This window comes from Passer montanus, unplaced genomic scaffold (genome assembly GCF_014805655.1).
Source record: "Passer montanus isolate IOZ18808 unplaced genomic scaffold, ASM1480565v1 scaffold14, whole genome shotgun sequence".
NCBI lineage: Eukaryota > Metazoa > Chordata > Aves > Passeriformes > Passeridae > Passer > Passer montanus.
In genome coordinates, this window is record NW_024360941.1 from 6,169,780 (window position 1) to 6,194,246 (window position 24,467).

The following is a 24,467-nucleotide window of genomic DNA, read 5'->3' on the forward strand; positions in this document are numbered from 1 at the left end:
ATTGAGAGTTCTCTGTGGAAGAACTGTATGGATAGAAAGATCAACAATATAAAGATCTCCAGTGTTCGCTGTAATAGTGAATAAGGGAATAGCAAGCCCTCACTTCCTACTACCCAACATGTATGTTTGTTTAATGATACCTAAGATCATCCAGAGGATCTCGGCTGTACCTTCATACCTTTTAGAGACTAGCAGCATACTCCAAATATGCAAAATCAATTGCTGATAACATCAGGATATCACTTTCCTGTAGTCTTATGTTTATCACCCAACTCCCCAGCTTAAATCTCCTCTCAGACAATCTTTTCTCTTATTTGCTTCTACCTTTAACCTTGGGGTTAATGAGGAGATGATGTCCAGGGTTATCTTTAGAAAGAAGACCAACAGAAAGAGCTTGGAACATAATTTGTGTTGAATTTAGGGATCCAAATTTCAAATCAGCTTTCGTAAGTATGCAAATCTTTGTACTATAAACATTCATTGGTAATAAATATGCAAATGGTGAAGGCAAAGGCAAGGGGAATTTATTTTTCAAGAAGTGCAAATGTTTTCAGAAACATTTAGGTGCCCAGATCTTCAGCTGATCAAGGAGTGAAGTAATCCCTAAATTACAATAATTATCTTAAATGTTGACACATATGAAACTCTCTGACAAGAAAAAGCCCACATAGGTAAATTTCTCTATGAAACATCTTTCCCAGAGGCATTATTTCTAAGATTCAAAAGGTTATATTTTACAACACTTGTTATTTTAGACTCTGAACTTAAATAATCTACAGTTAAGAAAGAAAGCATAATAATTAGAAAGCAGAACAGAAAAATTATGTCTCATACACAGTCATGATCAAAACCACAAAGAATTAAATAATTTTAAATCACAGTAAAAAAGTTATGTATTGATGAATACATATCCTCCAAGATGATAACTTTGGATGGTACCACAGATCCGTAGGTGCTGTGAACCAGTTCAGCAGTCTCTTAATCTTTCTACCTCATTAGTTAGTGTAGAAAAGTTGTCCTGAACACAGGAGAGAATTGATGCTTCTTTTTCTGTGTAATTTTGTTAGTTTGGTTTGGGGTGGCTCTGTTTGTTTGATTTTTATTGCTTTATGGAACAGTCTAGGAATTGCAAGTCTGTGTCTATTAGGAAATAAGCATTGTTGCTATTGCATCTGCAACTTAGGCAACACAGTCTATAAAGTTAGGATACATTCTGAACATTTTGCACTTTTGCACTCTTGTAAAAAAACCACACTCTACTATTATAAAATACTTATATAAATTTTACCCCCAAAGTGTACCTGTCCTTGAATGTTCAAATGTACCACTGAAGAAGTACCCCTCAAAGGAATTGACCCAGAACACGCTAGAGTCACAGCTACTCTGAGTTCAGGTTTCCTCAGGTGTAATCTCTTCTTTGCCTCCCTCAGGAGTTCTGTTTAGACAGAATTTGAGTATTTCTTTGAGATTTCTGAATACAGAATCTACAGTGCCACACATCATGTGGATACTCTGTGCATGTACCATAAACCCAATACAGCTCTTGAAACCACTGGACAGATAGTGCCTGAATTAAGGAAGTGGATCCCACAGATTCAGGAAGCTTTAAATCCAGCCTTAATTGTACTGTGATTGTAAGAAATTTTCATTATTATCATTGCTATTACTAATACAGAAGATGCATAAGTGTTTTAGAAAAAGTATTTGCGTGGTGTAAGCATCCCAGTACGCAGATTTTGACATAAAATGAAAAAAAAAAAAAAAAAGATACTTTTTAGGTAATAAGTATCTAATATAAAAGATATAGTTGTCTGTGGTAAAAGCCACACACCTAAGTAAAATAATTCTGTTCTCCTGCAGCAGACAACAGCATTTTGCAAATGCAAACCTATTTCAGACAATCTGGACTCATGAAGAGGGTTTTGGCATTTGATTTTAAACAAAAGATAAAAATGCTGCCAGACACAAAACCCCCTTATATAACTGACCATGTAACAAATGGGAACTTTTAGAGACTCCTGACATGCATTTAGCATGCTGAGTACACTATTTGTTTTCCAAAAGCAGTAATACCATTTACTGCAAAATAGCAATATATGCACATACTTCACTTGATGATGACAAACACCTCCAGCTACGACACCTAAGGTATTTCTCAACATTGGAAACCTTAAATGCATTGTTTTTCATAAATGGAAATTAGTACTATGATTTCTATTCCCTCAACACTACTCCTACTTGGTTTCACACACTATCCTTTTCCCACCACTGGTACATAAGCAAAATAACAGATGTATTCAGAGCCTACATACACAACTTATGAACCATAACTTTCACATAAAATGAAATGCATAAAAACTGATGCTAGGTAGTAATAAAAGCACCTCATTATAACCAAAATCAAATTTTAAAAGCTGTGAAAGAGCCCTTCATATACAAGCATCCTGAAATACTACTGTGTTCCACTACCCAGTATTAGAGAATTTCAGTAATACTGAAAGGAAAAAAAAAACCAAAACCAAACCCATGAACACACAAGCCACAAAGAAACTCCAAATTAAACATTAACTGATTACAAATGTTTGCATCAGCTATTTTAGAATTGATAATATTTTCTAATAAAGTACACTGAAAACTGATTCTGACAGCCAATTTTTAAAGCACCATAAAAATATAGCATGAGCTTAACAGGTATTCTTAGGAAGGGGCATGGAACCATTCCTAAATTCACTTTGCCTACCTTTTCTAGTAAAGGAATAGTCAAAGATTTTATAATTTTGTGTTATTTCAACGTTCAGTTGTATACAGTGAGTCATTGCTGTGGACTGCAATCACAACTTCATAGTTAAGGGCAGAGAAGTAATTTAAAAGCATTGTCACACTGTCTTCACCATTCTTCCTAATCTTTTTAGCAAAAAAGCCATCTTTTAGAGTAGATTCTCAGGAATACTGTAAGGATAAAGACCATTTTAAAACAACACAACAAAAGTTGACACAGCATTTTTTACAAACAGGACAGTACGTTAACATCCCCAAGGGTTAGCCAAATTGTGCACTCTACCAACAAAGCTTTCCTAGATAGTCAGATTTCCTAGCCACATTCTTTCCTGTTATCTAGTTTATGAACAGAAGTTTTCTAACTCACTGCTACTTAGGAGATAGTACAACTGAACGTGCTTTCAGCCACCAACAGCAAGACAGAAAGAAACACAGCAAGCTGAAATCCATTTTCCTGGAAAAAAACCCAATCCTAATTTATAATCTCATTGCAGAATTTCTAAGTAGAACTCTCTTGATCACAAACAAAATCACGTGCACTGATTATCCAGTGCACCTTCTCAATCCTACAGGCAACTGAGAATCTGAGCAAGCTTCTTGCTCAAGCCAGTAGAAAATGACTAGGCTCAGGACTTACTAAACTACCTGAAGTCCATATGATATGAAGTCCATATGATTTAGTCTTGCATACAGCTCCACATTTTCCTTAAAAAAAAAAAGCCTATCACAGATTTTTGAATGGTGAAAGTACATTGGACAACTTCTGTTCTGCCAACAAACAGAATACAAAGGCTCTGTTTAGGTCTCTTTTATTTAAAATCTGTTTTACATACTGAAAAAAACCAACCAAACCCCAAACATTTAAAAATTTATATTTTCAATTTTTATAGACACAGTTTGAGAAGGCCATGGGTTGGATAAGTTGGGGTTTTTTTCTATCAGGACAGCAATTTTTGAGTTTTGGAGCTGGACAGCAAGAAGTATAAATATTGTATGGCTGAATAACAACCTTAATAAATAGTAATGCTGATACTACTGGACAACACTGATACTGCAATATCCAATGCAATCGACACAGAAGTCTTCCACCAGTGTTAGCAAAAGCTCCATAGAGAGAGAGAAGGAATTCCACGAGAGAGTCCTGTTTTCCTCTAGCTACGTACCCATAACTCCTACTAACAGGAATGGAGGGAACAGAAGCTCACCAAGGAATTAACAGTCCTTCAGGGCACATGCACAGCGTCAGTCACCTCCTTTCCTCCCCAGTGCAATGAAATGGAGAGTAAAAGCCTTCAGGGCACATGCAGAATGTAGGCTGCACAGCGTCAGTCACCTCCTTTCCTCCCCAGTGCAATGAAATGGAGAGTAAAAAAAGAAGCTTCATTTTCTCACTTTAATAAATTCAATTGCATAGCATATAAAAATCTCCAACATATTCAAATTTTCACCTCTCTTAAGCACATAAAAGTCCAAATTATTTTCTCTGCAAGTTCAATGAAGCTACAGCTATGCAAATTTCCTTTTCAGTACTTTGCAGAGTGCAAGTATGATCACAATGGCATAGTTACACAATAATTGGTCTAATCAAAGCTATATAATGTTAGCATTGTGAATGAAGTAGTGTTGCTCATTAGCCTATTACAAAAGAATTACTGTAAATTCAGCCTACGTGCAGCATCACTTCCTGTGCAAACAAACACAGATAATGCAGCAAGCTTGAAACACTGCCAAGCTGGCAGACTGGCAGCACAAATTATGCAAAGAACCAGAAAGCCTTCAGTAGATTCAATAGAGCTTGGAGGATAAGAATGATTAAGTGTTTCTGTGTACAACTACAAATCACAGTAATGAATCAGACTAAAATTTCCAATAAGGGACTTAACTGCACCAGCTGGCCTTCTTCAGCAGCATTATAATGTGAAATGATGACATCCTAAATAGTGGTGTTTGCAACTTTCACAAAATCTGCCCAAAGAAACTCCTTTGTTTTCCTTCAGTTTTTTTGAAAGCTTGTTTGTTTTGTTGGGGTTTTTATTTAAATAACAAAACATTGCAGCACCTAAAATGACAGGAAAGCTATACCGCTCCTCCTTTCTCTGCCCCTTTTCCTGTTTTTCTAACCTAATGAGAAAATTTTCCATATCAGTTCTAATAGATTTGCTTTCAAAACTGTTCAGACTAATAATACTATAGATACAAACACAGATTTGCAATTTCATCCTTTTTTCCTTTTTTAATCACAAATTTAGTGGTAACAAGTCTAAATTAAAAGCCCTCTTTCCTTTATTGTAAAGGAAGGGAAATAGCAAAATACCTCAGGTTCAAAAGTATGATGTGCTGGAAATCTGGGATACATGTTTCCATACAATATGAAGAAAAAGAATACATATGCATGTGTACTCATTCATTCATATATATGCATATATGCGTGTGCACATATGTATGTACACATATGCACTATATATATGTGTGAATTTTTCTCACATATAGGCACAAATAAGCCTCTCACAAATTTGATTTCTTCACTTTTTCTGCTTGGGAGCATAATTTCAGCCATGCAGCACCCACACAAATAGAAACAGAAGGGTTTTTGTTTTCTTTCACAGTGTTACTCTGAGCTTCTGCCACATCATCCAGGCTAATCCACATCATGCTCCAAGGCTCAACACTCATCACTTCCAAGCTGAGATGGAATGTTTTCCTCAAGTTAAAATATTAAGGTGACCAAATACAGGGAAGTTCTACTGAAAATCTACCTCACAGAAAATGTATTCAGACTGATTTTCCATATTCTTCAGAAAACTGGAAGAGGACAAAGTCCAAGGCAAGATAATGGTCTAGACGACCAATGACTTGAACTAAATGAGCATCTCAAAATGTCATTTAAACCAAAACCCTGAAGGAAGTTGTAACAAGATTAAATGCCACCACAAAATCTATGAAGCTATCCAACTCCACTACCTTAACAAACTGGATTAGGTGATGCAACATCTTTACCACTATCAGCTTCTCTGAGTCTGTAATAAGGTGACACTCTTCAATATGCTTTAATAGTGAAACTGTCATACCTTGAAGACTGCACCCACAGGCAGAAATATGACAGAATTCTTATTAATCCCTAAATTCAGGTCCTACTCCACACAGGCCTGGGGCAGGGAACAATTGTCACTAGATCTATCTTCATTTCACGGAACTCTAAAGAGCCACTAATTCCTAGACAGTGAATTCTGTATCATTAGGCTTTCTATACTGCTCACCTCTACCCAGCTGTGCACCTTACAAATGTCCAGTCTGCACACTTCTCTGGAGTCTGCCTTGTGAAGCTCTAAGAGAAAAAGAGCTGCTATAATTTTTTATTTCTTTTATAATTTTTTCTTTCTTTTAACTTAGAGAAATGCTTTCTTATTATGACTCTCTATTCATGACTGGTGAGCTCTCAGTATTTTCAAAGTGATCAACACCTGTAACTGAAATGTTTTTACCATGAAAAGGTCACCAGTCCTACCTTAACCTTTAATAAAATGCAGTGAGGTGTATTTTTTAGAATTGCAAGTATCACCAGAATCTGTGGCTTAGTTAATATTTACTGGAAACCAGTCACTACTGCTTCCTGTTCTGAAACCTAAGAATAAATGATTGGAGATGGTAAAAAATCCAAAGAAATAGGGAGTTCGATATCACTACACAAGTGAGTGCTGTCAGGTCTTTAAACATTGTAATTCCATTTTAACATGCTATGGCAGAGACAAATACAAACCCATTTCTGCCATAGCAGGGAGCTGTGGTGTCGATCTGCACAATTCACATAAACAAACTCATAAGAGCATAGCAGAACCTTCACAGTGGGGGCAGGGGGCATCATGTCTTGTGGGGAATTCACAAAAGAGACAGATCTACATTTGCCTAGAAAAACTGCACACACCTTCAATGCACTAAATAATTTAATGCCTCCAAGCATTGATTGATTAAATGCATCAAATCAATTTTACACAGTACTTTTCTTCTCCTTATGGAAGAAGAAAAAGAGACTGGTTTTTAATCAGAGTCCACTAGGATCAATGAGTGAGTACATTAGTCACCAGGTTCTAATATATCAAAGACACTGGGATTTAATTGAAACATGATTTTTACCCCAAAACTGTTTTGTAATTTTCCACTTTTCAGAAGTTTTAGAATAATCATGTTGAAAGAGTCTTCACTGGTTTCCATCTGTAAGCAGTCAAATCTTGGAATGGGCTGTACAATAACTTGGTCTCAACTGAATTAATCTCTTTTATAAATTGTCTCCTGCAGCTGATTTGAGATAAAAAAAATGAGATGAAAGCAAGGAGAAACATTTGAAGAAGACCCCACACTTCCTCTTCTTTCTTTCACATTTAGGTGTTAGGTTTAAATATTTTAAACAAACATGGAGTACAAAAAGGATTCCAATAAATGTAATTCTCCTGAAACCAGAGGCACTGCCCCATGTTTACTGGTATGTTTACATTAAAAATCTCTGCTGGGTAGCAACCCTTTCTCATTTTTTCAAGCTTTCCTGCTCTTCATCTGCAGATGACCTACTGGCTTAGAACTTCACCTGTACACTGCTTAGTTTAGTACTGCAGCCTATTATTCACACAATGTCAGTCTTAATAAAAACTACAGTATGTGTCAATATCATAATTCTCCCTTTCAAATCTAAAAGGAAGTTAGCACACCATTCATCAGGACCTGTAAATCTAGGACAGATCACCACGGACTAACTTTTCCAGTTTTCTGAGCCTGGTTAGTTACCAGCTTGCATGGCCTTAATGAGCTCCTGCATGTCGTGGTGTTAGCACATATCCTTTCTTTCCTCACTCAAAGTGGCAACAAGAAGTACATGGAGATTGGAGGATTTATCTCCACCACTTGCTGTGCTAAATGCACAAAAAGCACACATCCCATTGAGGGCATTAGGAAATGTCCATTACCACCTACAGCCCTCTCCTCTGACTCATCCTTTTTATTCCTGTCCAAATGTCTTCTGGCAGAACACTCACATAACTTCTTTCCTCTTCCCCAAACTCACTGGGGTGAACTCACAGTTGCCAGAGATTCTTAGTACTGCAGATGTAAATAGCTATATCTCCTGAGAGTGAAGAGATTGGAAACTAAAATGAGTAGATGATTTCTCCCAGTGTGAATATTCTGCCTGCCATTGTAACACTCACATCAATACATCCAAAGATAACCAATACTGTATTTAATATTCTGCAAGTTGTGTTTGTAATGGAATAAGGTATACTCCAAAGCATTTCATTATTTCATATAAAGACCCTTTACAGGTTTTTTCCCCACAAAGCCCTTTTATTTACCAACAAAGATAAGCTGGAAAGCACAAGGGATGACAAAACACAATTCAGCCAAAAGGAAAAGTTAACGACAAATTCCCAAATTTCAAAGAATCAATGAAATTCTATTTTACATCATAGTTTGAATTACCTGTTTATGATGCATTGTAGTGCTGGCAGATACTCCTTTTCCACGGCAATCCACATGGGAATAATGTGAACAACATTTATATACATATCCTGCATATTTTCCCCTCAAGTACATTATCTTTCTTTCACAGCAGAGAGCTAAGTGTGTAGCACACAGAACACAGTTTCCAAGACAGTTAAAGCCATCAGAGATGCAAATGCTGTTACCTGCTACCAACAAAAACCTTGCTCATTTAAGCATATCCCTGTGTTTTCAAAGTCCTGGTATTTCCAACTATTCTCATGACCAATGATCTACAACACCTATTTCATCTTTTTGTCAAATGCTTTTCAGTCTTTCCAGGACAGCACATAAAGGAAGCTCTTGTGCTGTGGCTCTGCAGGAGTGTGCTAGCAGAGGACTTGCCATCTTGGCACTCTACCAGAAAAGGAAATGAGCCATGAGAGGAGACTGAGGGGAGACCATGATCTCAGCTGCCATGGAAACTGAGGAAAGAGCAAAACCATAGGCTTGCCTGACCCACAACTCCATGAAAAGGACAGTGAGACACAGTAGCTGGTTTTGAAACCATACAAATGAAAACACACTGTCGTAAGATCACAGTGCTGAGATACCCAATCTAACAGAAGTTTTAATACTTCTGAAAGCACAGGTAGAATCATCACTAAAATGTGCTGTCACATTAATTAAACCTGTTGGGACCTTGTCATCTCACGTTGCTACCAGCCTTGCAGGTGGCTGGGATAGCCACCCATGCCTCACTGTGTGGTGCTGAGGGGCCCTCAGTCATCCAAACTGGGCTGCAATAGTTTGGAGATTGCACTGTACAGAGAAGAACACCTAGGACAGCACGGACTGAACAGAAATGTCTATGCCTATGTGTTTTTTCTGAAAGTTAGTTTCTTACAAACAACAAAAGAAATTACCAGATTGAGTTCTCCATTTGATACAATTATCAGTCTTCAGTGATTAGCAACTTCTCTATGCTATTACCTAAAGAAAGTAACAGAATTTATAAACAGAAATTTATGAACTAGGTAATAGGGCTGCTTAGGAATGCTGCTTCTAGTAATAGAGAATTAAACTATAAATCAGAGCACTTCAATTTGATGACACTACAGAAAAATCTATTCAGCTGTAACTGTATTTCATGCTTCCTTCCCTGCAGGTAGTCCAAAGGTGCCCATAAACATTTTATTTATCTTGGAAATGTGCAAAGTCTCCTCTTCCCTGACAGTCTCTTGGGGATCATCTTTGCCACTGTGCCAATTCATGTACTTTAAAATACTTTTCCTGTGCAAGAGTCTTGGGAAAAATCTCTGGAACTTCTATGGATCTATAGAGCAAATATGTCTAAATTAAAATCTATGGGCAATTTCTTTATGAATAGTTCCCAATAATTCATGAAAAAGTCACAACTATTTTATTCAGAAAACATCCCCAACTACCTTTTTTTAATTATTCATATTATCTGATCCTAGAAGAACACCACATGTGCACACACACAAACTAAGCAAAAAGGAAGGATTACTGGGATGAAAATTTTATGGATGATAATTTTAAAATTACTGGGATGAAAATACACACAAACTAAGCAAAAAGGATGGATTACTGGGATGAAAATTTTATGGATAATAATTTTAAAATTACTGGGATGAAAATATCTCTTGTAAATGTTTATTCACAAGAGATTACACACAAATGGTATACTAGAAATGGATACTGGTAGATAGGTTATATTATCAACTGTCAAGTTATGCTTTCTCTAATTTTTACCAAGACTCATACAGAGTGCACTAATCCTTTACGATCTCTGAGAAACAGATGGCCCTGCTGATAGCCAGTGTGCAAACTGCAGACACAAGTGAAGGAATAACATGTTGGACAAAGAAAATCAGTCGTGGTAAAGAGACCCAGCAGACATGTCTCCTTGTGTTTATGATACTCATACTTTAAACCCACCATGTTACAAAAAGGTCAGAAATTGCATGAAGAAAAACCTTTTTAGAAAGAAAGCAAATGATTTCTCCTTGTATGTGGTAATCTGAGGGAACAGGGAGATCTAAGCTTGGGAAAACCCTGCCATGGCTCAGCGAAGGTATGTGAAAAATTGCTTCATCTACTTTACAAGACTAAATGTACAGTGCTTTTACAATCATCACCTTTCTGCCATTCTAAAGTTTCTCATTATTGACTGCATTGTATTCAGGCAAGTTTTGTCTTTTAAAATATTACCATTCTAAAAGAGTACTAAGAACTGTGGGAGGAATAATACAGGGATGAAGGCTGATGTCAAAAAGTTTCTTAATTCAAGAGAAGTCATCTTCATCTAATCTAAAAGAGTTCAGTTGTCACCTACCACATGTACACTTAACTAAAAAATGTCATTATTTGCATTGTTTTCCATGACATGTAATACCTCTTAGAAATTTGGAATTATTGTATTGTTCCTTCACAATTAACACTCATGTATTCCTGACACTTCACAGGAAGTTGAAAGCAGGCTACCTGCCTTTGTCTGATAATAATTCTTGCACCATATATAGCACCTTACCAAACTAAAATGTCTAGCTCTACATTGAGATTGTTTAATATAAACAGTGTAACCCCACAAATACTGTTTTTTTGTTAATTAAGTACAGCTGCAGATCAAGAACAGTTTAAACTTTTCCTTTCAGTATGTACTATCTTGATGGTTTGAAAAGCTCCAGATGGATGCATTTAACATAACTAGACACTCAGAAGAACATTCCTTGTATCATTCATAAAACTGTACTTGAACTGATCCTCTTTCAACACACAAGGAAGTCTTATTTTTCTTAGCTCTTTACAGTCTCTACTAAGCAAAGCACTTTAACAGACACTTATTCAAATCAATTTATTGAAATTTAGCCATTCTACTGTGTCCCATTTCCCATAACAAAGTGTGAAAAAAAGAACAATGTCAAGTCAAAAATGCAATTTGACTCCACCTCCTTAGCACACAACAGTCAAATAAGTGTATGGTTCAGGTCCTACATATTCATATTTCTGCCTCAGATAAAGACACAGAAACACATGAGTTTGCTATATATTTTCTCCTCACATTTAACCAGCCCAGCATGCAAAGAAAATTAGAATGCACAGAAGAAGAGAAAAAGAAGAGAGGAAAAACCTCCCACTAATCTCAAACAACTTGCACTGTATCAGACTGTTATCTACACTTCAGCAAGCATTTTTGAGTTCTTTAGCTTCATACTTACATGTATAAGCGATGATGTCAAAGAAATGTACAGGAGTAGGATACTATCACAATAATTTTATTCATTTAGTACTGGCACAGTGGGTATTTCCTTAAATGCATTTGTACCAGAAGCTTGAAATACTTAAATAGGTATACTTTTTTAATATTCTAGTTAAAAAGAATCAAGTAGTAAACATTATAATCAAATTATGTATACATAATGACTTCTAAAATCCACTTCTACTCTGCTCACATCTTGTTAAGTAATTAAACTAATTAAAATGGATTTATGGTTTACAAGTCATGAACACTACAAAAATATGTATAGGATTAACTTCTGAAGTATTTACCTGTGCGTAAGCCTTCGATGACTAATGCAAACTGCAGTTTGTTGATCCTGTGCAACACAGACTTTATGGCGACTACATTTCATCTTCAAACATGGATCTTTAGCCGGATCTAAAGCTGAAAACAGTTTTAGAAAGTTGTTAACAGTTACAGAAACACCACACATAACACCCACCCAGTATGTGGAGGGGGCTGGCCTGCTGTTTGTACAGTGCTGGACTGAAAGGAGCCAGAAAGAAATACAGCTGTTGTGTAGGTAAGTACTCCCTGCCATACTCTTTTAACAACTGCCACTCTCTGACTGCAATCCCCAAATAATGGTATTGCCACCTTGAAAGCAGTTTCCCTTAAGTGCTTACTATGACACAACTGTGCTCTTCCTACTCAACATTAAGTGGTGAACAATGACACTGAATTTACTAAGAGATTATTACTCCAATGAGATTTCAGTAAAAGAAAAAGTAAACTTAAATATGCAGGTGAGTGATTTGTGTGACTCCATCTTTAAACATAAATTCTACCTCCTTCTAGGTTGCTATTTTTGCTTCATTTTTTTAGCCGGTCCTTTAGTCATAATCCATACTCATTTTTGAAGTACAAACCCAATTAAGAACAGTGATTTCTGACTATAATATTGGAAGAGCCAAAGAACGCTGTTTGTTGCTTACAACTAAATTTGCATCCTTCGAGGAGCCATGCCTACATGACTGTAATATAGAAAAGCATCTGCCAATTTAAGCTCTCTCAAGAGACAATCAACTTCTCCTTTCTCCAATCTTCATGATGTCCTTTCAAGTAATCTAACTAATCCAAAACTGGGTTTTTCACCCCTATTGGTATCCTTGTTTTAATCAAGAAAGCTATGAACAACTGGAATTCAGTTTTCCTGTGTTCTTCTTCACATTAGCATACTACTCTGCAATATTCAGTTGTGTTTCAGAAATGGTCTTTCTCCATTTCTTGCATCTGCTTATAAAATAGCACAGCATCACAGAATTTTCTGAGTTGGAAGGGACCCACGAGAACCAGCAAGTCCAACGCTTGGCCCTGCACAGGACATTCCCAACAATCACACCATGTGCCTGACAGCATACATTTGCAAATTTACTTTCTGAAAGATAATTTATGTTTCTTCTGTTCTTTACAATCAAATGCGATCTTTTAACCACATTTCTGTGTGACCTGACAGAGGATATTAACTTAAGCCTCCTAACCATGCATGTACCCAGAAAACAAGAACCGAGCTGATCATTAGTTCATTTGTTGCAGTTTTGATGCATGATGTTGTAGTGTTAAGTGTAATTAAATATAGTCTGAGCAGTGACTTTTTCAGGTTTTTTTTTTAATAATACATTCAGCTGTGCAAAAACAAATAGATCATACTATCATCAAAGCAGTAAAGTGATGGAATCATTAGTATAATAATAATTCAATGCAGACAAAAAAGAACTATTTTGTTAACTGCAGCAAAAGACATATGAAAGGAAGTATTCTTCTTCCACAATTTTTTATTTCTATGGCAAACTAGCCATAAAACCACCACACACAATCCAGAATGAATCTGATTAAAACAATTCTATACAAATGGGAAGCCACCACAGCCAAGAAAAATTACTGAACTAGGGTTAGAGAATTGGAGTCAAAATTCAGGAGAGCATATCCTTGTCCAATTTACTTTAGGTTTTAGATTCCATTTCAAATATTTTCTCTGCTTGAAGTCAGGCAAGATGTAATGCCAGCCACTAGTAATCATTTAATGTACTGGCCCAAGTACCTCTTCCCATAATGTTCCCTGATGGAGACACTAAGGTACCAATACTGGAATATTGCCTATCTTCAGATAACTCTTCTGTAAAATAGAATAAGTTAATGAAATATAAAAAAAAAAAAAAACAAAAAAAAAAAACCAAAACCAAAAAAAAAAAAAAAAAAAAAAAAAAACAAAAACAAAAAAAAAAAAAAAAAAAAAAACCACACAAAAAACCACAAAAAAACACAACAACAACACCAAAACCATGAGTAAGAGAAAACTGGAATAATACAAGGATGCTGAGTTTAATATCAAGTAGGAAACGGGTTCCAGAAAAAAGAGGAACAGAGGAGATCATGTAACCATTCCGACTGAAATGATTACTTCATTTCTGAAGTTCTTGGGACTGTGAAGGTATTTTTCAACAATTCCATCAAATTTAGCTAGCCATAAAACATGGTTTTGGCAATATGTTACATTTTGGCAAAAAACTACAGGCAGAACCCAACTTAACAAAAAGAGATGGTAATTCCCACTTTGTCTTTATGTCAACATGAAGACGGGTATCAAATGGAAACAAGGACTTTCAGTATTTACTGATATAAGTAATATCATCTTTTGCAATTTGCTGATTCAGTGGCTATCACACCCTGTATGTAACCCTGGATCACCTCAGATGAGGTACAAACTCACTAACAATGTGAGCAAGCCAGCAGAGCCACAGGCGCCAAAACCACAGGATCATTTCTATATTCAAAAGCATGTTCAGCACTGACAGTCTTGCCACTGACACTACTTCACATCATCCCTCCGTGACCTGCTGAACTTGTTCTCCGTCAGCTATGAGCTCCCTGTAGAAGTGTTTTTTCCTCGCCTTACGCGTGATATACGGCCTCCCTTTTCCCACTACGTTTTCATGAAACTTTCTTAGTTACTGAACTAAGTTTTACTGAGGCAGAAGTCAGAAAAGAATGTATATCCTTGGAAATTTATTTTTTTAAACAGCAACGGAGAGATCAGATAACTGATAAAAAAGGGCAGATTTTTGGAATGCAAAAAATTGAACTGCCTGGACTAACAACATGCCTGGACTAACAACATGTTTATTTTGAGGATATAACAAGAAAGAACACAGAAAGAAATTTTGCTAGAAACCATGAAAACCACTATAAGTCTCTTTTTTCTCTTTGAACACAATCCTACACTATAAAGTACATAGCATCCACATCAGATTGCATTACTAATTTTGCCAGCTTTGAAAGGACTAAAAAAAAATTAGATATTTACAAAAGCATGGAAATGGTTTGCCTTTCTCTTGAGCCTGTTTTATTTGATACTTTGAACTGGCAAATGAATAATTTTCAAGAGAAATAAAGGTGAAACCACAAGAAAAACAGTTTTCAAAACCAGGGCCTGAAGTTCTTCATGCTGGGGAGGAACTGTACTCCCCTTATAACGCAGAGACACGACTGACTATGTGTATGTCTGGTCTCTACAAGGAATCATCCTAAATATCATAGACTACTATCAAAATGCATAAATTTATCTCAGGAAAAGTATCATAGTTTCCTGAGTTTCCTGCTAAGCATGTAACTCATTTATATCAAGAAATACATGGCACTAAGTCTTTACTTATTCAGCTTTTATCCAATCAACATTTACTAAAATATCACCATATTTATGAAAATTAGAGGCTTCTGCCCCCCCATAATTGAAGTGAAAACATCATTTGCACAGCACAATTACACTGCTATTGAAAACAGGTATAGGTTTGCACTACAGAGAGGGAAGTCTAGACATAAGACTTGCATAAACATATTTCTTATCAGAAATCATCTCTTTAGTACTGTATCAGCTAACTTCCTACAATGTCACACACAACCAGATTCTGAAGATTCAGGTCTGAGATGAGCTTTAACAACTCAATAATGTTCAGCTTTACACAGCTTCTAATATTCAGAAAAGTGTACTTGCTATAGGTTATTTGTCTGCATGCCTACTTTACATCTGTCCATGTATCTGGTTACAGTAACATAAAATGTCACGTTACCTAAATTTCAACAAGCAGAAAAATATCACTGTTACAAAAAGCAAAATTCCAAAATTTGGGAAAGCAATTTAAAAAGCTTCCCATCATCCCTTCTGTAAGCTAATTTACAGCTGGCACTCCTAAAAACAGACATTATTCCCCATTTTATGGGGAATAAAATAGGAAATAAAGACTAGCAATCCATAACATAAGAATATTCTTAATGGCAGCACTTCAGCAGAAACCAGAGTAAATTATCATTATTCCACAATCTTTTGAGAGCATTCTAACATATTCCTCTCTTTCCACTCCCAAGTAAAATGAAAGGTGGAAAAAGGTTAAGGACAAAGTTTTCAGACTTACAGTCTATTTTTTTCCTCCAATGTTCTGATTTATTTCTGATGGGCAAAATAAGAAGCAACTACATATTTTGTTTCCATTTACTAAAAACTTAAGATATTCCACTACTTTAAAAGGCATTCCACTACTTTAAAAGGCAAGTCGTGACTTCTTTGCAAAGTTTTAATATTTGACAATGCAGAGAGAAGAAGCATTTAAATTATCTAAAAGTTTTAGGTAAAATATTAATAATCAGGTCAAATTCCTAGGTTATAACCCAAGACAGACAGAGCCATAGAAAGGAATGACTCATATTGCCTCCTTTGATAAATAACACAGTTCCTGAAGGTACCTGAAGACTGCGAGTATCTTTACTTCTCCATTTTGAAAGATGGAGAATTTCTCACCTGCTATAGCAGGATTTCTCACTGACAAGTGTCGTGGGTCTAGATAATTGCAGAATCCCAGCACCACAATTTCCATTAACAGTAGGGAGGAGAGCAAGGCAGATCACATAAATACTCAGTTGATATTGTCAGCTAACACAGCCCAGATAAATGTTTCATTAAAATGAATAGTGGTAATGGTTATCTTTTGCCTAAATTGGACAGTGATCAGCATTCAAAATTTGCATGTGCACATACAGACCCTCCTCAGTCACAGGTGGTTTGAATCCACACTGCTGTGGATTCATAACAAGAGAAACCCATTTTACTATGCAACATACCCACTGAGGATCAACACCTTTTAACTTCAACATACAAATTAATCAATGTGCTGCTAGAAATCTGAAATTTATATTAAAAAAATAGAATAAACAAGAAGTAGTCTACCTCAGTAACTTGATGAAAAAGTTCTGAAAAAGAAGAACCTCAAATTTTTGTTTCTTTTCCCAGAGACTGTATTTGCCATGTACAATTCACTACATAGCACAAAAAGCAGAATGGCTAATTACAGCTGGATGTTCACAAAAGGAATCTTCCTGAACACTAGTTCCATCTGGACACATGAATCTACAACTTCAGTAAGAAGGCTAGAATAGAGGTTTTTCTGTAGCTGGCCAAAGAAGTAATTAAAAATTTAGATTCAAATCCCTGAACACCATTGGTGTGTAGTCTGGTTTCTAACTTGTGAGCAAGTACTTCAATAAATAAGGTGGCTGTGTGTATGGAGGTAGCTTCTACACAAGAAATTCTCCTCTCACGAGTGTTCAGAGCTCTCCATACTGATGACTCAAGGACAATTGGTAAAGTCTCTATCATGCGTCTGTAAAAACCACCACTGTTCCTAATGTTCTATATTAGTAAGCTCTGGGACATCAGCACTGGGTTTCTAGCTGCCCTGCAACAGTTGTAGTTATGCCACACAAAAGTTCTGCTACACAAAGGAACATTTAATACCAATTTATAACCATCTGACACAAAGTCCTGTGTATTTCTATTTTGCTCACTGCTGCAAATAAAGTTTTTCTAAAATGGACATGAAAAAGCCATTACACTGATTCATAACATGGTATTCTAGGTACTGATAATATAAGTTAAAATAAGTGCTAAAAAAGTAAAATTGAATCTGCCAGTCTCTGTTCTTCCTCTGGAATAAACCCACTGAAGCTTGACCTCTTTTTCAAAATTTCACATACTTCACTCATTCTTTCTCCACTCCCTTTAAAACAATTATCTTCACTCAGTCACATTTTTTAAGCCACTTGTGCAGTGACTAAATTATAAGAAATTCTCCCCCTCCCGAATACCTATGATCTCTGCTTCAAAAACATTCCCATTTTTTAATGTTTTGTCTTTTGGGCATTACTTGAAAGTTTACAAGAGAATAGGTTACACATAGCTCAAAAGGAGATGTAAATGAGAAATTCCACACAGTCAGAGTCAAATGCCTCCCTCATCATTATCTGTGACAATTCAGAAATTATCTCGTTTGTTTAAATTGCTGAAAAACATAGCTATTTTGGGCCCAGACTGGTGTAAGTGACAGCAAAATCAGGACAATTATATAGAGCTTCTTCTATATATATATAGGAATATATATTAATAAGGAACTCTCAAATATTCTACAAAGACATCCAAACCCACTAAGACAAGGAGAAATGCAAGTACACACTTCTCTGGCACAATTTTAAAGTTTTCAACAGATTTATTAAAGCACTTTTGGGTTTTATTTTTATATCAAAATGTTCACTTTCTTGATTTGGCAGAAAAGAAAGAACACCTTAAGACTACATGAACATGCACAATAGTGGTATGTCACCAGTAAACAGTTAAGCATTATATTATCCTTTCCTAAACACACCAAATCATAACTCAGAGACATGCTGGCTGTGTTAGAACTGGGTTCTTCATATAGGGCAACAAGGGCAAAGAAACATCTGCAGACCTACAGAAATGCACCTTCCTGAAAATTTTCCCACCTATTGTCTCACTTGCCAAGGTGATTATTCTTGCAAAACAACATCCTATAAAATACAGTGCTGGTGAAGGCACGCCTCGAATCCTCGGTTTAGTTTTGGGGCACTCTCTACATTGAGGAGCTGGAGCATGTTCAGAGAAGGGCAACAGAGCTGGGGAAAGGTCTGGACCACAGACCTGATGAGGAACATCTGAAGGAGATGGGTTGTTTAGCCTGGAGAAAAGGAAGCTCAGGGGAGACCTTATCACCCTTTCCAACTCCCTGAGAGTCCACTGAGGTGGGAGTTGGTCTTTTCTCCCAGATAATGAGTGATAGGACAAAAAGGAAATGGCCTCAAGTTGCACCAGGGAAGTTTTAGACTGGATAGTCAGAAAAAGTTTTTTCCCTGAAAGGGTTCCAAGCATTGATTGGAAGAGGCAGCCCAGGGAAGCAGTTGAGCCACTGTCTCTGGAGGTGGTTAAAAGACACGTAGATGTGGCACTCAGCAACATGGTTTAGTGGTAGGCTTGGAAGGGCTGGGTTAAAGGTTAGACTCAATGATCTCAGAGGTCTTTTCCAACCTTAATGATTCTATTTTTGCCTCTTGGAGAACTCTAATTTCTTGTATTTTATTACGCATTCTTAAGTTACATAGGGAATTTTAATCAATTTCATTTTACTGTAATCAACTTCAGCTTTTAATTTTTTTAAATCAACTAAAACAGAATCCAGTAAACTATTCATATGAAGTATCTAATACAAAAGAAATGGAAATATATCTGCATTTTGAAGACGACTGAAATAACAAAAATTACCAGAAAATTGTAAAATTGTGGTAAAATTGAATGATAACCTCCATGTAAAATAAATTCTGTAAAGAGTATTTCTTAACATTCTTTATATTTGTAGTTTTTAAGATTAAGATATTTTTAAATACAAGATGTTAAACAGGTCAAAAAGGCAACTTCCAGTATTTCAGGTTTCATTCTTCTATTCAAGTAAAACTATGTACAGCTCTTTTTTCTTCTTTACAGTCTTTGCTTACTGTTTGATTCGTTTAAAGGGATTTGTTAAACTATTTCTTTTTCCCTCACCATTAAACTGTAATATTATTCCAAATTTCATGTTCTTAATAGCTACCTCTGTTAGCTGCTTTACATGACTTCATATTAAATTTCTGTGACAAACATAAGCAAAGGCCTTTAAGTGAGCCTGTAAAGAAGAAGCAGTCCCAGTACACACCAAAATATTTTTAGATACGCAGTGCTCATGGACATGGCCATTATCTGGGACATGCCAGCACAGTAGAGAAAAGCTGAACTTCTAAAGTGAGAGTTTTGCAGGACTAAATTTTAGCAGGTCTGTAACTGCAAAGAAACAGTTCCATACACCCTTTTCTCAGCACACTGCCAGCTCGAAAAGCTCTGGTTCTGCGCCTCTGGACAGTCATGGTCACTTTTCCACTTTTCTGACACCTGCATCACATTTCCACTTTTCTGACACCTGCATCCTGGATTTGGCCATGTTAAAATCAAACAAACAAACAACAAAAAAACCACACTTCTTACTTTATCTTATAATAATCCTTAACATGGTGACTCTAGACCTAACATAAAGCAAAGATGTCAGGACAGCAGGAAATAAGGGCTTAGACTGCTACTGAAGGCAGTAGCAAAACCTCTTATTATGGGCTCAGTGTAGCCTCAATAAAAATCCTTTCTACAGACTCCTAAAAATAGCTAAAAAATTTAGAATCCATTCAATGACCCCAAAGAAATAAATACTGAAACAATTTGCAAGCTGTAACCGGAGAAGCAGATGTGTATTATCCAGTGAACCTGAGCTAGGAGCCAAGTCTGTGAATTGTGCGGGACAAGGGACTTTTGTGATGTTACCACAATAGGTAAATTGATAAAAGAGAAATAGTAAAAGAATCATCTAAACACAGCATCAGATAATTAATAAAAAGCACCATGAAAGTGTTCCTCAGACATCTACAAGAGATGTTTCCAGACAAGAGCTAGCTAATAGTATAATAAATCAGCGGGAATCTATTAACATAGGATTTAGTGTACTTCATTAGCGAGCAGAATTCCTAAACATACCTAAACACCTGAAACTGGGAACTGTTCACCAGATTAAATATAGCGTAGTCTTACTAGTAAATAAGCATGAAATATTTTAAAAAGCTTTTCAGTTCTTCTCTTTTTGAAATTCATAGTGTCCTCTTACAAAGACACCATTATTTCCTTATCTGAGACAACATCTTAAAGTACTACGTGATACATTTTAATTGCAAAACCCTGCAGCTTATCTTGAAAGTGATGGATATATGTTTCTATTTTAAAAACATCAATAGTTCTACTGAAAAACTAGATCATGAGAGCACATATCAAATGCAGCAAAGTTAATTCTACGCGACTGTTTTCAGTCTTCAACAAATGGATCTTCATTAAACTCCCTTATGACTTCCTAGGGCTTGCAAATGAGTGAATCAAATTATTTTCTTGAATATGACTCTAAATTATTTCAGTTCACAGTACAGAAATGTATTTGCAAATTATAGAGATGTGTTTGCATATATTTGGATATCCTTAGTTACCCAAATTATTACAGATCTAGGTAGATAAAATACACGGAGCTAAAAGGCAAACATTAAACTAATATAAGCAAAATAGTTTCAAAATCTGGTTTTGTTGTACAACAGTATCTACAAATTCCTGCTGAAAACAGACATCTAATATAACCTGATACTACAAAAGCCAAAAATAGTTCAATGGAATGGTCTACAAGAAATTTCATAAATACATCTAGGAACCACCATGCCTTCAGGTTATTCAACCTCCTGAGCAAATGTCATGCTGCATTTTTTCAATTACATCAATATACTCCACTTTTCCTCCAAGGTATTTCCATTGAGCAAAGGAAAACATCCTTTCCACTCCACCAAATTACACCAGTGTCTTTGTGTATGCAATTTCATTCAATAGTTACACCCTCCAAGCTCTGCTAACAACTGTAGTCTAAAAATAAAATGTACCAGAAGTATTCTGTATGTTTTCATCTGATGTAAAAGTGGTGCATGAAGAAAATGTGTCAGAAAATATTGTATGTCTATGGGGAGGTTAACTTGAGTAAGCATTGATAAAAGGTTGATAAAGCTACTAAAAGTAGTCAACTTTAGTCCTAAACACAAAACATTCGACTTGCTTTCTAAAACCACTGAAAGAGCAAAACCTGCCTTTTAGCAGTAACTAAATATGTTAGCAGAACACTCAGATTTATTCCAACAGTAATACGTAGCCCCACATAAATGTTTATTAACAAGTTACATTGCAGTATTTACAGAAATACAAAAACATTTAGGGGTGTATACATATATGCACACCTATAAAATATACAGTCAGAACATTTAAATATGTTTTTTCTATCTCATAAAGATAGAAGCAAACAATAGTTCAATTTGACTAAGTCATCTTTTTGAAACAAATGCCAGTTGTTGCTTTAAAAAATTGTGTTAGTGGATTGCAATACAAATCACAGTATTTTTCTATCTTTAAAAACAGATTTTGTGGCCCAGGAATAAATATCATTATATATTTTCATAGTAAGGGCTACCCTCCTAGTGTGCTTGAACATATATTTCCATATAGAATCTCTTATTAACACAAATAGAATTACACAGATCTGTCTACATGAGCAATTTCGACATACTTTAACACATTAACATATGAAGGCCTTTCAAAATGTGCTGAAATGAGGAAGAATGAATTAAAACACTATTCATAGAATCATGAAATAGTTAAGGTTGGAAGGAATCTTAAATATCATCTAGTTCTAGTGTGCCTGTTCACTGCTGGCAGTGAACCTTTCACTACACCATGTTACTCAGAGCCCCATCCAGCCTGGTCTTGAACACCTCCAGGGATGGGAAGTTCACAGTCTCTCTGGGCAACTTGTTCCAGTGCCTCATCCCATCTTATAGTAAGGAATTTCTTCCTAGTATCTAATTTAAACCTTTCTCCTGCTTAAAGCTATTACCTCTTTTCCTATCACATGTCCTTGTAAAATGTCCCTTCTCACCAGCTTTCACACAGAGCCCTTTAGGGACTGGAAGGCTTATATGAAAGACATTAATTGTTTTTATAATATGCACAACTACCAGTTCCTTGAGCCACAATTTTGTTTTAAAATTACAACAAGTAAGTATCCATTGTGGAGGAAGTTCTTGAAACTGAATAAACACTATCTTCACAACTGAATAAAAGCTATCTTCACTTATTTTTATCTTGGTCTCTTGTCTATGAGCCCCTGCACTGTTTCTTCATTGCATTTATGCCACTGGTACTACCAGACAAGACAAAGTCCCTAAAGCATTTTGTGGGAATCCTTAAAGTCATTTCTCAGAGCAATTAAAAAAGTACCAATATCTTCAGCAGTTTTAAAATGGCATCAATACACTTTGAAACAGCATACATGAGGGGGATTATATTGACAGTAAATATTAAGTTCCAATGCCTGGGGAAGGAATGTGTAATGGGAATGTTTGCTGAATTTGCTCATAGTATTCTCAGCCCAAAATTGCTGTACTGCAGCAATCCCAATGCTCCAGCTGCATTTTGCCTCAAGATAGATCACTTGAACATGACAGGCTCGCAAAATTGTTTTTCTAGATCATCTTTTATCCAATGGATATAAAGAGACATTCAAAATCTTAATTTCTATTTTCTTGACTGCAAAAGACAAGTATTAGACTGCATGCCTGTTTTTTGTCAGATGTCCTACTGAAAATGCCTGAGTTCTTAACTTCAATATACAAATAAAACAAAACCTTCCAAATCTCATGTTTTTCCAAGGGAAACTTTAAGCTACTTTTCTAGTGGTCCCATCACTCTCTAATCAATAAATGTTTGAAAAAATCACAGACATAAAATGATGATTAGGCTGAATTTCTGGTCTTCTTTAAATCAATTATTTGAAGACAAAGAAAATTAGAATTCTGTTAGTATTCTAGGACAGGAGCACAAATATAATTACTTAAATTTTATCCCACACAAGTATCTAGGAGTGGAATCTTACCTTGATCAAATGGTTTACCCGGACTCCATGTACGAAAATAATCATCCTGGAGGGGGAGAAACAACCTAAATTTAGTAAAATATAAGGAAACCATGAAAAGCTCACAGTATCATAAAAGACAGAAGAAGCATACCAACCTCTACTTCCTAGAAAGGCAAGCAGCAAAATAAAATAAAAAAGGAGAGAAAAAGATTACAGTTATCATAATGGGACAAATTACTTATACAGCATAAAACAGTGTATTTCAGAGGCCATTTGCATCGCTCATAGTAAAAATGTTATTCAAAAATGTTACTTAATAGCATTTAAAATAGAGTCTTACTCACAGCACTCACACAGGTAATGTCTCTAGCACTGTTTTTAAAATGTTATGGTAGTTTTCCTGTACTTTAACTTCCAAGGTATTGAAAAACTTAACTACATTTTCAATGCATGGTTTTTCCAAAGTAAAGCTTCAAAGTCATAATCAATAAAATACAGCTATTTTAAACAATATGTTAGTTTCAGAAAAATAATTTGCTATGTAGTTTTAACCACATCAGTAAGATCTTTCATTTAGTCAGTCTAATGAGCTCTATTTATTTACAAATCATCTTTATAAACATAAAATATCTTCCTCATTATATCATCAGCTATATTAAGCTTCAATTCCAAGAAGGAAAAACTTGAATTAAATTAATTGCTTCCAAGATTATGAGAAATTTGATAAGAAATTATGAATTCATAGCCAAGACAATAGATCTGCCCATCTCAGATAACAGGTGTCACAGAAAAATGGCTGGAATTGTTTATTATTGCGTTCTAATCCAACTAACTAGTCTCTAGGAAAAAAATATTTAAAAGACTGTACCAAACATTTTAAAGTCTGCATAAATCAAACTTAATAAAACACAGTGTGTGTACTGTCAAATCCAGCAGTTCCATCCCACTTGCTAAAAGATCACTGTAAAAAACCATCAATGTATACAAATTTTAACTACTGAGAAAATGTAAATCTCATACAGTTGTCAAAGCCCCACAGTCAGAATTTTTAAATTATCAAGCATCAAATACGT

The 24,467-nt window shown here is 35.7% G+C and overlaps 1 protein-coding gene across 3 annotated transcripts in view; it reads right to left on the minus strand.

The window, feature by feature from the left end:
• Positions 1-24,467, minus strand: part of SPOCK3 (SPARC (osteonectin), cwcv and kazal like domains proteoglycan 3) — a 159,923-nt gene that overhangs the window by 73,773 nt on the left and 61,683 nt on the right. For 2 of the 3 annotated variants that reach the window (XM_039700300.1, XM_039700299.1), the window contains exons 3-5: positions 23,550-23,558; positions 23,413-23,458; positions 11,818-11,932 (exon numbers count right to left, since the gene is read on the minus strand). In XM_039700300.1, coding sequence (XP_039556234.1) covers positions 11,818-11,932; positions 23,413-23,458; positions 23,550-23,558 — 170 coding nt within the window. The remainder of the gene's footprint in view (positions 1-11,817; positions 11,933-23,412; positions 23,459-23,549; positions 23,559-24,467) is intronic. The other variant, XM_039700301.1, reaches the window with a different exon arrangement.